We start from the raw sequence: 18,495 nt of genomic DNA on the forward strand, positions 1-18,495 counted from the left end.
ACCAAGACAGGTCTGGAAATAAAAGAATTACGTGCTTGAAAATTTATATTTGTTGCGCTGAAGATATTTAGACAGCGTTTGTTGTTTCACCATGTAATTTCATATGAAACAGAGCTGGCGAACGACACATCTATAAGAGTAAACCAATTCTGTGGAAGCCTGCAAGGTGAGGGAAGGTTCATGAAAGGGAAAATGGTCCTGAAAGGAAACCCACATGAATTTCCTTTGTAGCTTTGTACTATGACAACTTTATCTTTCATCTGTAAGGGTAGCACACCTGGGGCTACATATAAGCTTATTTGTTACATGAGTACTGTGCTGTGTATGAGCTACTATTCGGCAAGACAGCAGCAGCACCCAGAAGTTATGGTAAAAAAAAAAGTCGGGGAAAGTTCACTTACAGAGCTTTGCTTTAAAACAGACTGTACATTCCCTTTGACAAGAACACGCAGGGTCCGGTACTATTAGCTTGTTTCATATGCTGTGCATACTTGCCTTTGTCACACTTCTAATTTCAGACTTGAACTAGTCTAAAGCTACGAGTCCGATCGGCATTTGCAGGCTTTTTGTGTGTGCAGAAAACAATGAATTCAAATTTAGGCCTTGAATGTTTCTACACGTCATCACAAGTTTATCACAAACGACTGCACCCATAGGCATCCCCGCAGAAAACTAAAGTCTCCAAAATTTTTATGACTCAGCTCAACCAAGTTTGCTTTTAAAAGGGACCTACTGTAGCAGAGAGTAACTGCTGCATGGGCTTTGACACTACTACAATACATGCGCAAAAGGGACCTACTGTAGCAGAGAGTAACTGCTGCATGGGCTTTGACACTACTACAATACATGCGCAGGCAGCAGTCACAACTATGGGGTGTGTCCGCAAAGTTCTAATTATTAAAAAAAAAAAATGCACCAGGATTATCTGAATAAAACAGTGTTGCTGTGGCTCACTGTGCACAGGAGTGGACAGAGGTGTCCTTATTTACGAGAACTGGTGTGGCTTTCCAAGAGCAGGTTGAGTAAGCGCTTAGTCTAGGGTTAGGTTCAGAGTTAGTCTTCCCTTGAGCCTGTTTGCACGCTTGAGGTTGTCTTTATCGCCAACGTGGTTAGGCATTATTATCAGACAGGGTGGTGCATAAGCTATTTTTCCAGATGAGAACCATCTTTCACCTGCCATTTGCTGTAGTGCAATCGACGTTGTGGCTAAGTCTCCAAACAAAGCCCACTAAGCTTAGCTGAAAGTGAAATTCAGGAAAACTTTAGGCACATGGAGAAATTTAAGGGTTTTCAGGGCCTTGAAACTGGCATCATAGTGATATTAGAGGGCTGTTAAGGCTATTAAAGGTTGCTGTGAAACTAAGATGAACTTGAATAGCTGAACTGAATAACAAGGGACTAAGGGAGACAGACAAAGACATCGCTGTGCCATCAACTGAACTTTATTTTCGAGTGTGCGGCTGCATACAATTGTCGACCGATAATTCTGACTCCCTGAGAACTGCTAAAACGTTCAAATAATCAAGAGTCAGAAATGCCAGACTTGCCCAAAAATATGTGACTTCATTCCACAAGGGGTAAAAAAAAAAGTGCCACATTTGCAAATCACTTTCCGGGATACCTTCAATTTCACATGACTAGCTCAGTATGCATCAGCATCTACGAGCGACAGCATTCCTGGAACAGCAACAAGCAAGCTGTCTGTAGCATGACTAGTGCAAGATGCATCGGCATCTTCAAGCGATGGTATTCTTTCTACAGTGCTGAGTACGCTATCTTATCACAGCATGGAAATGCTGCCCGTCAACGCGTCCAGTGCTTGTCACATGAAATATTGCGAAAGTCATTGTCTGAGAATACGGCCCAAGTTTGTCAACGCATTGTTACGTGCACACACATTTGACTTTGGCCTAGACAGTCTGTGGCTGAGATGTTTTAGCGATGCCTTGTATGCTATTCTTTTTACGCTTTTTGCACTTTGTCAGTGGTCAGAGCGATGCTACACCCACATTATCAGCAGGATCAGCCTGCCATGAACAGTGGATGATAAGAGCGGAATGGAACTTGCACGACAAATTGCATAATTTGCAATGCTGCCTTTACAATGTAGTGGCATGGCTTGTCCTGTAGTGTGGGCACGGTCGGTGACTACTAGAACGACTAGGCTTCACTAGTTTTGGTTTCGAGGAGGTGCTGGCGGCATGGCCAACAACCATTGTGGCAAAGCATCAAAACAAAATTATCTCTATTTCTGCTTGACTCGGTGGCCAAATTAGCACATAGCCATTCAGTTGGAGTCCAAATTATTGCACGATGCACAGTAAGGTGTCCAAAATTTCGGTCGTCTTTATACATGAAGTCTATGGAGCCAGTGACAGTGCCACAGAGCTGTCCAAATAATCAAGCATGTTAAAATTATTGGCCGATGACTGGCTTTCCCATATCTCCAAGTTGGATTCCAATTGACATCGTGTAGGTCTAAAGTCGAACCCACTAACTTTGGTGTTAATTAAGGCGAAATGAATTAAGGCACAGTTAATTACTTCCACCAAAGGTTGTAGGTTTTAGTGCCTTAATTAACTCTATCTTAGTTACCCGTGCCTTAATTAACTTTGCCTTAATTAACACCACAGGTCGTGCTGAGGTTTCTCCACCTTGGCTTCACACTTTCTTATAAAGAAATTGACGGTTTAATTCACCCTAATTAACACCAAATGTAATGGGTTTGACTCCCATCAAAGGGCGTGGGCCTGACAACTAAATTCGCCTGAATTAACACGAAAGGTTGTGGGTTCAACTCCCTGTGAATTTTGGTGCCATAACGCCGGACATGGATTTTTCGTCCCGTGATTCGTCTAAAGCTTTTGCCTTAATAATTTCTTTTTCTCCCTCTTAGTTGTCATGTCTTCCTTTGTGTAATATTTGTGGTCATATTATATTTGTAAAGATATGGGATATGTACGAACGATTCTTGGCTTTCTCGGCTGGTATCACAGCAACAACATTCTAGAAACGTGCTTCTGACTTGAGAACATCCGTAGGAAACACTTGTGCACAACAAAGCCTAGTGCGTACCTGGATGTCTTCCAAGGTGGTTCCATCATTCTCAACCTTGACGTCATGCACCGACTTTCCGTCTTCGGTTTTGCCCTGTGACTTAAGGATCTCGTCCAGGTAGATTTGGTCCACTTTTTCCATTGCCTCCTGTGCAGATTTCGGTGAAGTGGAGAGAAGTGAGAAGAAGACAGTAGTGCGTGACGAGGGACATCAGAGTAGCGCCTGAGAAAAGCATCATCACAGCGTTGGTGACATGCATATCAACAGGCTGTTTCAACTGAGCATGCTCACCATCCGCTTCACTAATAGTTATGGTACATTTGACGAGTTTCCACCACGCTTCGAATTAGTTTGCAGTGTTGCGGAGGCCTCTCGACATTGGAAGCAGAGAAAGCAAGCCTAGGTGAAACGTTAAGCCATAGCAATTGGAGGAGCCTCGTGATGGGGATTTTGTCAAATCTCGGTTCCGCTCCAAGCTTGAAGGTGACGGTGCCTCTGAGTGCTTTGAGATAAAGTGCACCACTCTTAACGAACCAGGCGAATGTGTTCCGAGCACCTGATATGCACCGAAAGAGCACTATAGAGCGCTTGAAAGTGACCTGTTGAGTGAGCCATTGGCGTGCTCAGACGCACACCTAAAATGAAACAAAGCACTTGGATAGATGGACATATCGGTGGATTTTGAGAGCGCCTCTTTTGATATGAAGTGCTTACTCATAGCACCTCTTGCCTGCATTGCCATGACAGTGAACTCTAAATACTTCAAAACAATTCATGAACAACTATGCCATGTTGTCAATTTCATTTATGGTTGCCTCTTGATGCTGCAAGATATAAAATTGAGTAATATGAGATGAAAATTTTATAGTAGCAGTGGGAAGGTCTGCCTGTGGCATAAATCAATGTGCTGGTCTTGATATCAGTGCAGCCTTGGGACTACTGTTACATGACATCACTGGAGAAGGCAAGGAAATGCAGGCTTGGCTAAACTACAGCACAGGCATTGTGTCATAAATACAGAGGAGGAAATGTACCATGACATTTCCACAATTCACCGGTGCATTGTAAACATTGATCAGCGCTGGCTGAACATGCGAAGGAAACAGCAACCGAGGCAAAGATGGTGGTGCATGCAATCTCGCAATGCATTCGACGTATTTGTGCAAGACAAAGCGTCGTGTGCACATGGAACTATTAGAAGCAGAAATGCGTGGTTTTAACCCTTCTAAAACTGCTACCATGGAGCAAACAGGGAGAGCAATGAGGAGATGTAACATGTTTGATAGGCAAGTAACCGGTACCTTCTTTCACAAATCATGTGAAGAATGCTACAACTGTTTCATGCGTGAGCCAGCCACAGCACACAACCTGCTATGGATGTGTCCAGGCCTGTCCGCAATGTGAAACATTTGCCTTGCTGGGCATCCAGAGCTCAGTCGTTGCAATAAAGGACTGGATCTTTCCAAGAGGGACTTTTGCACATGGAAAAGCCATCTACGAAAACCTGTTGTTACATCTACTGAAGAGCAGAACAATCAACTTAATCAAGGCACCTCACCAGAAGCACCACAGAGGTTGCCTTTTATTTATTGTAACTAAACCTTTTGTTTCTCTTTTTATGGACTAATGGGTATCAAGGTTTCAAGGAGGTGTAAAAACTGTGATTCAATCAGCACAAAGGGGTGTCTATTCAATAACAGTGAGGCCTACAGAGCTCTATCAACTTACCTGAAAGTCATTGCGGAGGCCCCTGTCCACCTCAGGCTCCAGAATCTCCAGACGTCGCAGTCGATGGAAGGCTTCTGTCTCTGTTTCACCGAAAAGCAGTATTGGCTCAGAACGGTCCCGAAGGCGCCTGATCACCTGCATTGACACGCACCGTGCATTACTACACAGTAGAGTATGCATAGGCATGACAAAAGGCAATAAGGACATTCTAAAAAATAATCTGCAAGAATGATTATGCAGCATATGTGGAACATCTTTACAGTTGCCACTGTTGTACAGAGTGTAACACAGGACAACATTGTAGGTAAAGGTTCTGCATAGATTTGCATGCAAACGAAAACAAATGTCACAAAAGACTATAAGAAACTTGGCAGGAGGAGCTCAGTTTGGAGTGACATGTGCCCTTCTCTGTTCCTGGACAAAGCAACACATACATGTACTGCATAGTAACTCAGAAAAAGTTTACTGAAGGACACGCACGCACATGACATGGATGGAAGCATTTTGCTTGCAACAATAATGACCTACAGGAAGCAGCTCAGGTGATGTCAACAACGAAGTATGTTTACAGGGCTGACCGCACAACAGTGGGAAACTTTGCTTTCCAGCGTTGACTCCAGGCACAAGCATTGTCTGGTCAGGAGAGTGTGGCGTGCGGCTACGGCTCATTGGCTTTTTGACCGAGGCCTTCCGACGAGGACGGTCCCGGTGTGATTTTGTATCATTAAAGTTTCTCTTTCTCACTCTTACAGGGTCGGTATGTGAAAAGATACTTAGGACAGCTCCCACATAAACACTCACTTGGAGATAAAGGAAGAAAGAAAGAGATAAATACACTTAAATCTCGTTATAATGAAGTCGAAAGGGCGCTAAATTTTCTTCGTTATAAGAGTTAGTTCGTTATAGCCACTGACTAATAATTTGAGACTAATTTATTGGATACGAGTGTGCACTTACTACAGGTAAGCCATCGTTGAGGTATCAGTTCTCGTTGCGGCCAAGTGGCTGTGTCTGCGGCAAGTGCTAATCGTCCTTACCGATATCGCACACAGGGAGGAACTGGAATCAAACACATAAGAACTTATTTTATTTCCCTCCAGGTCGATGGCGCGAACCTTTCATGTTGACGGTGCAAAATAATAGGTTATGCTCCACTGCTGTGCCTTCTTTAACCGAAGGACGGCCTTTTCGGCAGCAGCAGCTATCTCAAGCCCATCTGCACCGTCTTTGTGGCCACCAAAGTAGCAGCGTAGCAGGTCCACCACGTCCAGCGCCTGAAACGATGTCGGTACGTCGTAAGCACAGGGTGGAGTGTCGTTGTCCACTGCGGCACCTTCATCGTTGCTTCCTTTGTGCTCCCAGGCAGCAAGCACGAAGTCGTCTGTTAGCTCCTCCGTTGCCTCAACATCCGCATCCACACTCACGTAGTCACAGAAGGTTTCACCTTCACACACGACACCGGCATCGTGGAGCACCCTCCATGACGCTAAAGCTTTGTCTGATGCAGTGGCACCACTGGGTAAGGCTATTCAGTCCATTGAGTCGTCGGTGTCAGGGTTGCTTTCGTTGGCAGCAAATGATGCATATCGAAAGCAGTTGGCGATGGTGCTGGCTGTTACATCCATCCATGCTGCATTAAGCATCTTGACTGCCATATACAAATCGACTTTCGTGTTGCGATTAAACTGCATGTTTAACACAAGCCGGTCTATCACCCGCTTCCGGTATCCAGCCTTAAATGACATCATCACGCCTTGATCTAGGGGCTGTATCACTGCCATGCAGTTCGAGGGCAAGAACTGAAGTTCAATGTTCGTCAGCGCAGCTGTGGTGTGTTGGGCAGCACAGTTGTCCAAGAAAAGGCATATCTTGCGATTCTGCCTCTTCAACTTCTCGTCTCAGTCAAGCAGCCATCCCGCAAAAGCTTCCCTTGTCATCCAGGCTTTTCTGTTTGATAAGTACTGCAGTCGAAGTCGCCTCTTTCCTTTAAAGCATCGTGGCGGCGCGCTGTTTCGTATCACCAAAGGTGGCATCTTCTCCGATCCATCCATATTCGTACAAAGGAGCACAGTGACGCGGACCTTACTATGTTTCCCACTGAGACAGAGCTCACCAACTAATGACAGGGTCTTCTGTGGTAACATTTGATAGAAGAGAGCTGTTTCGTCAGCGTTGAACGCATCCTTCTCCTCATACTTTTCAAGGAGAGGACCAACGTTAGCTTTCAGCCACACCATTGCGGTTTAACTTTAGACGGCCTGGGACTCATCAGTGATGACCCTGCCAACGATATTGCAGCACTCCTTAAAACGCTGCAGCCAGCCATCGCTTGCAACGGAGCTGTCGCAGCCCATGATGCAAGCAAAGTCTCTCGCTTTTCTCTGGAGCAGTGCCCCAATCACAAGCAAATTAGCAGCCCTTGTATTCAAAAACCACTTGAACAGTGTCTCTTCCATGGCTTCAAATGCAGGAGACCGCAGCTTCTTCCGGCTACCTTTCACGCCACGTGCGCCAGCGCTAGCAATGATTTCTTTGCTGCTGAGGATTGTAGAAAGGGTACTCGGCGTGATGCCAAAGTCCTGGGCCACTTTTGTTTTCTTTGTGCCTGGTGCAACAGCCCTAATTACGGCTGCCTTCTGATCCAAGGCGATAACTTTCCGTTGTAGCTTCAAGCTGCTGCTGCTGCTGCCATTCATTTCTCTGTCGTGAAACTGGCGACACAGCGGGAAAAGCACTGATGGACAGCGTACAAAACAATGCAAACAAAGGCGCGCGGCACTCGGCTGGCAGTGCACACTGCATGCAACGAACGGAGTGGCTTGGCTGCTTGGCCAGCTTGGCTTGGCTTGGAGCGTTGCCGGATGATGAGGGGCCGCCACGGGAGATTTGAACTGCCGTATCGGAGGGCCGCAATGTGTCGTGCAATTTAAGAAATCTATATGTTGTGTACAAAGCAGCTTGTTAGGTGCTATTTTGAATGAAGATTTTTCGTTATATCCATTGTTCAATTAATCTTTTTTTGTTAAAACGAAATTTTAAACACATGGGTTTCTATGGGGACTTTTCAAGGGGAATTACAATTCTTTCGTTATATCCATTATTTCGTTATAAGCCGTTTCAATATAACGAGATTTAAGTGTAGTTTATGTCTTGTGCTCATCCTGTCTGATCTTACTTCTTGTGTCCTTGTCTTTCGCGCTTTAAGTATGAATTCTCACAAACTTGCCTAAATTTCAGTTCTTGTTGGAGATAAATGAAAAGAAGAAAGATAATGATGCAAGTGATGCAATTAGTATGCATATCACACTGTTGTGTGCTATAGAGACAATGCCATCATTCACTTTACAAGTGAGACACGACTGCTCATGGTGGTTCATGAGAGCTGACATTTGGGTGAGTTGGCATCAATACATGGTGGAGAAAGAAGAACAGCAAAACTTTCTACATGGACTGAGACAGAGCAGACATGCACCAGCGCTGATTAAGTTAGCGCTCGTGTGCATCTACTTTGTCTCTATTCGAGTAATAGGTTGCGCCATTTTCTTTCCCACCATGCTTACAGTGGAGCTGCGCAAGCCACAATGCATTGTCAAATTAGGCTACGACACTGCTGAAACAGACATGAGACAAACAGATGGCAGATTCTGTGCAGGCATTCTCTGTGGCAGAGCAGCTTGTCGGACTGCATTAAAAGTGGCACCAAGAAATCCAGTGACAAAAACTATAAAACAAGCTTTCAAGTTCAAGCTGTTAAGCAGCCACTGACAGAATATACTATGAAGTCATGATACCTTGTTATTTTCATTAATTTCCACTGCATGTCCAGCTAAATGTGCTCGGAAATCACGCTCTGGCTTTTCTTCATTGCATTTTTTTACTGCAATCATTCAGCCTCTGCAATGATACTGTGCTACATATTTTTTTATTTAGTTTCAGCCGATGCCAGCAGCGGGTGTGCTGGACACTTATCACATTTTTCCATTTTTCCATTTTTTTCAGTCTTTTCTCTGCTTGTATCGAAGGAGTGAAAGACAGAGAGAAGCAGAGCTGTCTCAAGAGAAAGTGAGTTTCCTCGGCTGCCTTGACAGAGCGACCAATTTGGCAGGCCACCTGGCAGCTGCAATCCCTTGCACAAATATGCACTCTCCCTGATGTCCTGCGTTCTGCATCACTGTAGCTTGACATGGATTAACATGTGCACAGTGGTGGTGGATAAGATCTGTTGACTGTCCTACTGTGCAACAGTACTTTTACACCGTTGGCCTCGAATGCTGCTCAGTGGACATTTCTAAAATCTGCCAAGACCCTGTTCCCGAGTGGATTGTACACTAGTGGACAGGTGTTGTCGCGCAGCCTTTCGTTGATGTTTTGCCATTGGCTACCGAAGACTAAAGTCTAAAGTAGCTTATCCACGATGACAAAAGCTAATTTAACCTATCTACAGCCTTCTGACTCTATATAATGCCAGCCTAGTCAATCCAAATTGCATCAGAGGAAAACACCCTTAAGCACAAGCATCGCTCACTGGCAAATTTTTGGCTTTAATTTGGCAAGAGCATGCAATGAAATTTCTCAAGAGGTAATTATTTTTAAGCAAGCTTTCCACACAAAACATATGCCTCGTTTCCCGGATTTTTTTTTTCTAGTCAAGTCACTGTCATTGAGCTGCACATTACACGAAACTGTAATTTTAGCTTTGCCCTCACTGGCAATGTCACTGGTACATACAAGCTTTCTTGGAAGCATTCTGCTATCCTACATTATAAAGTATGTAATGCAGTAAAATAAGTGCGTAAACACAAGCACAGCATAAGTTAGAAATTTCCAAGAAACATGATTATTCAGTGCCGTTATCACTGGACCCTTGTTAAATTTTCCAAGGTGCTTCATATTTATGCAAAAGAGTGAAGCAAATAAAACAACTTATGAACCAAAAATTTGAAACTAGGAATCAAGTTGCGAGAGCAACCACAACTAATCATTACTGCAGGAATACACAGAGATGCGCTTAGCTTGCTGGCACATGCTTGCAGCAACCAGTACAGAAGATGAAACAGTGACTATGGAAAAAGAAGACGCTAAGTAAATTTGGCCTTATCTTGCTTAATGGGCTTCGCTGATAATGCATTAGAAGTTTAAGTTTCATATCATTGCACTTAATAAGGTCAAAAAATATGGATTCCACATACAGAGAGAGGCTTCAGAGTTAACAGACTGTAAAGGGGACCTCCCATTAGTACTATTGTCTAAAAATCCTAAATATGCAGCAGCTACACAAAATTACAAAAGAAAAGTGTATTACTGGAATCTATAGCTAACACACACATAAAAAAAAATATTACTGAAAGTGCAATGAAGACAGCAAGATGCTGATGGTGCAGTTGGTGTGCATTCATAATAAACTTTAGTCCGAACAGGCCTGGCACAATAAGGAGACAGGACAAGCACCTTGTCCTGCCCTGCTTGTGCCGAAGTTTATTATGCAATGAAATCAACCAACGAGCAGTGAAAGTCTGCACAGGACACACCTCTTTCCTTGGCAGCACACGTTCGTCCTCCTGCTTCTTCTTGAGGAGGCTGGCCACTGACAGCGACAATGATGACTGCAATGGCACGGGAAGGCAGGGATGAGCACAGAAGTGGTAATCTTGAAATAACATTAGCTGCGTCTGCGTTGCCATGTTTCAACATTCACCATCAGCCTATCTTTATGTCCACTGCAAGACCAAAGCCTCTCCCAGAGATCTCCAATACCCTTGTCTTGCGCCAGCTGGCAATAACCTAGGCCTGCAAATTTCCCAATTTCATCACACCACCTAGTTCTCTGCCGTCCTTGACAGTGCTTCCTTTCCCTTGACACCTATTCTGCAACTTTAACAGACCGCCAGCCACCCGTGTGTTTACTGTCTAATCCACATTACTTTCTTCCTGTCAATGTTATGCCTAACATTTCTCATTCCATCCCTCATTGCACAATACTTTTTTTCAAGCTTCTTTGCTGGCCTCCAAGTTTCCAGACCATATGTTAGTACTGGTACAATGCAATGGTTGTACGTTTTCCTTTACAAGGGTACCATTAAGTCGCCAGTCATGTGTTCAGTTCAATGTCATCGGCCACCAAATCACCAAAACCTTTATTCTGTTGAACAGAGGCGGCTTTTTAAGGCTTTTTCAAGCACGAAAATTACAAGACAAGCCTCACAAGCAGCACAGAGAAATGGAGAGATTTTGACCTGTAAACAGTACTGGTTACACTAGAAAAGAATCACTCAAGGCAGGGAAAAAACAAGCAAACGAAAAATATACAGCTGGACAAAGAACTGAAGTTAGAAAGCAGCAAAACTAACAGTAATTTGGTGGAATATTGCCCTAACCAGAACATACAGCCATGCTAGACCAGGATCGAACATTAAGTACATGCAATGGTCAAACAGACACAAACGAGGCACTTGTTATGGTCTGTATATTCGTTGACTGCATGTAATTTTTGCATCGGATCTATCATGGTATCAAAGCAGCAGCTAGTGCAATGGCAAGTTTTGCATAAACATATAAATAGTCCAATAAGCGCAGACGAATGCAAATGTTAATGTAAATCAGAAGACAAATGGATAACATCTGGCAACGTCACTATGTGCAGAGAGGCACCAGGTTTCTGTGAAACCGCCCAAACTAGATAAGCTGATCCTCCTTTTCTCAGATGTGTTCACAGAAAGGTACTGTTATAGATGATTGTGTGTTTATTTGCAGATGAAGGCTGGCAGAGGTGATCGATTGTGAAGATAGCCGTTGAAATGCTGTTGCTCGTCGGAGGGAGTGTCATCGTCTTCGTCAACCTGCTTTTCTCTCCACATTACAGTACAGCACATTTAAGTAGTCTACATAAGCAATACCGATCACTGTATCAAACAAACCATGCGCAATTCACTCAGTCTTTTAACTGATGTCAGAACTAAAAAAAAAAAGTAACGTTTATGCGATGAAAAGAAAGAGTAAACAACATTTGTATTTAGGTCATGGTTACCAAATTGGGCTGTTAATAGCTCACCTGAGTTGGCTTAAAAATTTTTTTGGGGCTATGCGGCTATTTTTCGGCTAGATTCCTTTTTAAGAACTAACCCCCCCAACTCCTCACAAGTCATCTCCCACAGAACTACTTAATAAGCTACACTGATGAGGAGGTGGATGCCGGATCATCACGTTAGCATATCATAATTCCGGATGATAATTTGAAGTTGTTCCTCACATATCAAATCCAGCGGCAGCAAAAATGCAGCGAATCATCAGTGGGGCTGTCACTCACTCAGTACCTTGCTTTGCTGATCAATTTAGTAAAGTATTGTGGTTGCTAGTTGATTGCCATTCCTACTCCTGAGGTGCAGAAACCATCTCTTGTATTGCATTCTGTATTGTAATCTGCTGTATCGTTTCATGTATTGTGTTGCATTGTTTTGTGAAATTGTCATCAGCCATAAATGTGCCGAAAGCATACCATTGCTCAACGCGTTTATTGAGTGACCCCATTTTTGTGTTCTTTTTATGAGTGATCTTTTTTTCTTCTTGGCTTTGAGAAAAATAAGAGACTGCATTTATCATAAAGTCTGCATTTACCTCATCATAAATTTGAAAACGAGGCAGCAATGATGCACTCTTCGAACTAGTGCTGAGAGTGTAAGGCATAGAGAGACAGAGTGAAACATGATATCTTGTGGCCACATATGTGCGAATGTATTTCAAATGTCTCTTCCAGACTTGGTACCAGCCACACAGCCAAAATAAAACTTTGAGGCAAGTGACTTTGACTTAACAAATATACCTATGCCGGAACCGATAATTTCATTTAGTGCCTTTTGAGGGATTTGTCCACTCGATCTGGCGCAAGCCTCTGGGTAAATCTTGGGCCTTCTTTTTTACATGAAAAAAGCTCACATGTAAGTTTCCTTGCGGAAAATTAGTTCAATATGCTTGGAATAACGTCACAAAACAACACTAATTTTTGGCTACTTTTGGGCAACCTAGAATGTTGGCTTTTGGCTACTGTTGGGCTACTATGATGGCCAATCTGGTGATCTGTGGTTTGGAGTGGTCTGGTAACTCTGATTTGTGAGTTTCTAAATATATTAATGTTGACAAGTGCCACCACTCTCTTGTTTAGCTCAATTATTTCAGAGAACTCGTATGGCTACACATGAAAAGCAAGAACCAGTAGGTACAGTGATTGTTTGGGCAGGTCCAAATGCCCAGCCATTCAATGCTCCCCATAAAGTGCAAAGGAGGGGGCCAGGTGGAGTGATATAGGGTGAGTTTGGGTAGCAAGATTGTCCCACAGAGGTGCGTTCACCTCATCGTCATCTTCGTCCTGATGCTTGGCTCGGCGTCGTTGCTCATACTCCTCAGTCGTCTGCTTGATCAGCTCTTCCCGCTTGAAGAACTTCCTCTGGGGTCCCTGTCAAAGCAAAGGGGCACCTGCTTATGACAGCTGTCAAGTGAAGCCAACTGAACGAGCTGGTAGCTTTATAACAGGAAGTGAGACTTAGCAGAATGGCATGACTAAGTATGGTACAACCTAAGCAACCTCTTTAGAGCACCCATTGTACACTTAAAATACCAACACAACATTTACAACTTGCCATCTCTCCTTTTCTTGTCAGATAAATGAGCCTGCAAACCACCCGTGCCTGAGAAAAAGTGCAGGCAAGTGCCAGACAGCCATAAATAGTTTACTACAAACAAGTTTTGATTTCAGCGTTGAATAGGTGCAAGCATCGTGACTGACTTAAGGGTACACTGGGTCGCTCAGTCCGTGTGAGCTGCGAAGGCCACACATGAACACAGCCATAAGCAATGCACGCAGTGCCCTTTGAGTAACATCATCACACGTATGCTCACCCCAATGTGATGTCAGCAAATTTTACACTGTGTCATGACACAAAACAATGTCAATGACACCAGATCTGGCATAACACAGCGTAATTATTATTTATATTATCTATCATCTAAGACAAATAACAACATTGCATTTCAAGTTCAGTCATGAGAAATATGAACATAGAATTTGATACCTGAGAAGTAATTCTGACAACAGATAAATCAGCTGCAATCAATTAAATGGAAATGAGTTGAATTAAAAGAAAAATGCAATTTCCTTGATGTTCTATGAATACATGAGCGCTCTCACCTCCTTGCTGCAGTTATTCAGTATTACTTCTGAAATGATTACAAAACACCTGTTGACAAAGTGCCACAGTTTGTAAATATGATGTCGTCGTACTTATTATGGCAAGAAAAGACGAGTAATAATAATAATAATAATAATAATAATAATAATAATAATAATAATAATAATAATAATAATAATAATAATAATAATAATCAGCCTATTTTATGTCCACTGCAGGACAAAGGCCTCTCCCTGCAATCTCCAATTACCCCTGTCCTGCGCCAACCGATTCCAACTAGCGCCCGCGAATTTCCTAATTTCATCGCCTCACCTAGTCTTCTGCTGTCCTCTACTGCACTTCCAGGCTGACTGGCAATCCTGAACTGATGTTCCCTTGCCCGGCTATTCATCATTATCTTTGTCTTCTGCATATTAATCGTCAACCCCACTCTTGTACTCTCTCTGTTAAGGTCCTCGATCATTTGTTGTAACTTGTCTGCAGTATTGCTGAATAGAACAATGTCATCGACAAATGGAAGGTTGCTGAGATATTCGCCGTCGATCCTTACTCCTAATCCTTCCCCAGTTAAATAGCTTGAATACCTCTTCCAAGCATGCAGTGAATAGCATAGGAGAGATTGTCTCTTTGTCTGACCCCTTTCTTTATAGGTATCTTCATACTTTTCTTGTGCAGAATTAAGGCAGTTGTGGAACCTCTGTAGATATTTTCCAAGATATTTACGTAAGCGGTCTGTGCTCCTTGATTATGTAATGCTTCTATGACTGCTGGTATCTCTACTGAATCAAATGCCTTTTCCTAATCTATGAAAGCCATATAGAGAGGCTGATTGTACTCTGCGGATTTCTTGATTATCTGATTAATGACATAGATGTGATCCATTGTAGACTATCTCTTCCTGAAGCCAGTCTGTTCTATTAGTTGGCTAAAGTCCAATGTTGCTCTTACCCTTTTGTAAACTATCTTGGTGAATATTTTATATGATGCTGGGGGTAAGCTAGTGGGCCTATAATTTTTTAATTCTTTAATGTCTCCTTACTTGTGCATTAGTATAATGTTTCCATTCTTCCAGTTTTCTGGGACCCTCGTAGTCAATAGACATTTCGTATAGAGAGCTGCCAGTTTTACAAGCATTATGTCTCCTCCATCTTTGATTAAATCGACTGTTCTTCCATTTTCTCCTGCCGCTCTTCCCTGTTTCATGTCTTGCAAGGTCCTTCTGACCTCATCGCTAGTTATAGGAGGCATTTCTGTATCCTGTTCATTACTATTTCGAATGGAGGCATCCCGACTCCTCCGGGTACTGTGCAGGTCAGTATAGAATTCTTCCGCTGCTGTTACTATACCTTCGAAATTGCTGATAATATTACCCTGCTTATCTTTCAGTGCATGCATCTTGGTTTGTCCTATGCCAAGTTTCCTTCTCACTGATTTCAGGCTGCGTCTATCTTTTACGGCTTCTTCAGTCTTTCTCACTTCATAATTTAGCATATTCCTTATTTTCACCTTGTTGATCAGTTTTGACAGTTCTGCAAATTCTATCTTATCTCTTGAGTTGGACACTTTCATTCTTTGTCATTTCTTTATTAGGATCTTTGTTACTTAAGAGAGCTTGCCTACTGGTTGCCTTGGTGCCTTGCCTCCCACTTCAATTGCCACCTCTGAAGCCAGCCTAGTTACAGTTTCATTCATTACTTCTATGTCATCTTCATCGCTCTGTTCTAAGGCTACATATTTGTTTGCAAGTACCAGCCTCAATTTGTCTGCTTTTACCGTTACCATCTCTAAGTTGACCTGTTTCTTCTTGACCAATTTTACTCTTTGTCTCTTCAAATTGAGGTGAATGTTAGCCCTCACTAATCTATGATCACTGCGCTTTACCATACCTATTACTTCTATATCCTGCACTATGTTGAGATCAACAGAAAGTATGAAATTAATTTCATTTCTTGTTTCACCATTAGGGCTTTTCCAGGTTCCCATTTTGTTCCAACGCTTCCTGAAGAAGGTGTTCATTATTTGCAGCTTATTCCTTTCTGCAAATTCTACCACCATCTCTCCTCTAGCATTCCTAGAATCGACACCATAGTTGGCAATTGCTTGTACATCAGCCTGCTTTTCCCTACTTTTGCATTGAAGTCGCCCATAACTACGGTATACTGAGTTTGCAATTTTCTCATCGCTAATTCAACATCTTCATAAAACTGATCTACTTCATCATCATCGTGACTGGATGTTGGAGCGTAGGCTTGTACTACCTTTAATCCATACATCTTATTAAGTTTGATTACAACTACTGCTACCCTATCATTAATGCTGTAGAATTCATCACTGTTGTCTGCTATGTCCTTATGGATTAGGAATCCTATCCCGTATTGCTTCTTATTTGGGAAACCTCTATAGCAGAGGATATGATCGTTAGTCAGCGCTGTATAAGCCTCACCAGTTCTTCTAATCTCACTAAGGCCAATGATATCCCAAACAATGTCTGATAATTCCTCGAAGAGTCCTGCTAAGCTAGTCTCACTCGACAGAGTTCAGGTGTTAAAGGTTGCCAGGGTCGGTTTCCAGTGGTTGCCTGTCCGGGTTCAGAGATTCTTAGCACCCTCTGCCGTGTTATAGGTTTGACAATAGGCCTTGGTCAGGTGCTGTGTAGCTGCTGGGGAATGAGGGCCATGGGTTAATTGAAGGAATCATGAGGGAGGGAGTAGCTGAATACTGCACTGTTTCTGTTCTGGTGAGGCAGTGTCTGTTGAAGCTTAGTGGGCCTTCATAATTTGGTTGTACCTGAATTTGTATAGCCCTACTCGCCCTCGGCATATTTTGCCGTTGTCAGGCATCACTCCAAGCCTGCAGATGTAGTGCACTGTAGGAGGTGAAACTGAAGCTCACCACCGTCCGAGCGAAAGAAAAAAAAATAATAGAAGGATTCGAACTTGCGACTATGGCAACCGAGCATCCGACATAGCTCGAAAGAGACATGATTAGTGTATAAAAAAGATAGAAAATGGTGATGTGTTTAATGACTGATCCATAATGTGGTACTGAGTGCTTGTATGTACTGGAGTGTTTTGAGATTAAATATAACATTTTAGATTAAATACGAGCTTTTAATCTAAACAGCGAATATGATAAATTTTTATGCATCAATAATACAGCCACATGACAACATTGTTTTGACTACCTGTATTCGTCCTACTCTATATTTTGTAATATGCTGTAACCACCAGGTGCAATATTATTTTTTAAGTATACTTCTTCGGCAGATCAAGTTATTCCATTCGTCAAAAATACTCCGTAGCGTACGATTGTGTTACATTAGACTAAGCACACTGTGCTTTAGGTATTTAAAGTGAGAGCTGTTCGTAAGGTTTTTCTCTCTTTCTTTTTGCATTAAAACTGAATGACTGATGAAAAATAGAAAAGGAAGTCGACGTAGCATGAACGAGCCCTGCTGCAAATCGCCCAAGTTCGCAGTAACGCAACACCAATTAAGACCACGAAAGTTTACCCAGCAAGAACATCTTTTGCTAATTCAATGTGCTTGCTGTAGGTGCTGAGCGTGCAACGAAACAGTTCTTCGTTGTACACGGGCTGTGAAGCGTTTCGAACGCGTTGTCTATCGCTGCAGACGGCCAAATACTCACGACGAGCTGCCTGTTTTCCAGTTCCTTACGCTTGCGCTCAATCTCTGCTTTTAGAACGTCCATTCTTCAAGGTCGTAATAAACGATCGAGCTCACGAAGACCGTTGAAAAGCTGTAATCGCGTTTGAACTGCGCAAACTACGACATCGCCAACAAAATATTACGCGTCGCTATATAGAGTGTACTAGCGTCGCCGTGGGCGCTGCCATGAATGTTGCCAACTGCAAAAAGTGACCACAGGGAAAACGGCCAAGGTCGGCCGCATGGAATAAAAGAACGTCCTCCATGGCCCGTTTGTTGTAGAATGTTCTATAATATCTAGTGCCCTGTAGATGTAATTGCAACGCAGTATCGGAGCCAGTCGGCCCCGTTGCGTAATATCTAAAGAGGTTTAACGGGCTGTTAAAGGGGTCATGGCACGCAGAACGTTGATGACGCCGTCGTCCAACTGTTCTCAGTTCAGCTTGTAACTGAGAGTAGACAGACAGCCGAATATCGTTATACATAAAAATCAATTGGATTCCTGGAACATTTTAACCAGAAATTTGAATATCAGATCACCAGGAAGCACTGGCGGCGAATGCTGTGCATGAAGGCGAGCTTTCTGGAAGAAACGCGGTGCGCCGCGCATAGAGTTTCTCAAAACTCTATGGCGCCGCGAACCTCCATGACCGCGAATGAAGATGGATTGAATGGATGGATGCTGGATAGCTGCTATGAGTGTCCCCTCTGAAACAAAGTGGTGGGTTGAGCCACTAAAGTCTTATTATATTGGCTATTGTTCAAGCTATGTTAAAAAAAAGAAAAAAAAGAAGAGAAAAAAAGACTAACAATAACACAGGACGCAGGATGGTGGATGGATGTTATGAGCGCCACCAAGCTCTT

At 43.0% G+C, this 18,495-nt stretch overlaps 1 protein-coding gene across 3 annotated transcripts in view; it reads right to left on the reverse strand.

Annotated features, from left to right (window-relative positions):
- The window catches only part of Prp18 (pre-mRNA processing factor 18), a 51,743-nt gene extending 33,511 nt beyond the window's left edge, over positions 1-18,232 (reverse strand). The window contains exons 1-5 of one of the 3 annotated variants that reach the window (XM_075704164.1): positions 17,612-17,829; positions 13,127-13,231; positions 10,314-10,388; positions 4,786-4,920; positions 3,076-3,204 (exon numbers count right to left, since the gene is read on the reverse strand). In XM_075704164.1, the coding sequence (XP_075560279.1) occupies positions 3,076-3,204; positions 4,786-4,920; positions 10,314-10,388; positions 13,127-13,231; positions 17,612-17,674 (507 nt within the window). In that variant the 5' untranslated portion in view covers positions 17,675-17,829. Of the gene's footprint in view, positions 1-3,075; positions 3,205-4,785; positions 4,921-10,313; positions 10,389-13,126; positions 13,232-17,611; positions 17,830-18,171 lie in introns of those variants that run through there. The other 2 variants (XM_075704163.1, XM_075704162.1) reach the window with 2 other exon arrangements.
- Positions 18,233-18,495: the final 263 nt, after the last annotated feature.

The sequence above is a fragment of the Dermacentor variabilis genome, chromosome 9, assembly GCF_050947875.1.
Source record: "Dermacentor variabilis isolate Ectoservices chromosome 9, ASM5094787v1, whole genome shotgun sequence".
NCBI classification, from domain to species: Eukaryota; Metazoa; Arthropoda; class Arachnida; order Ixodida; family Ixodidae; genus Dermacentor; species Dermacentor variabilis.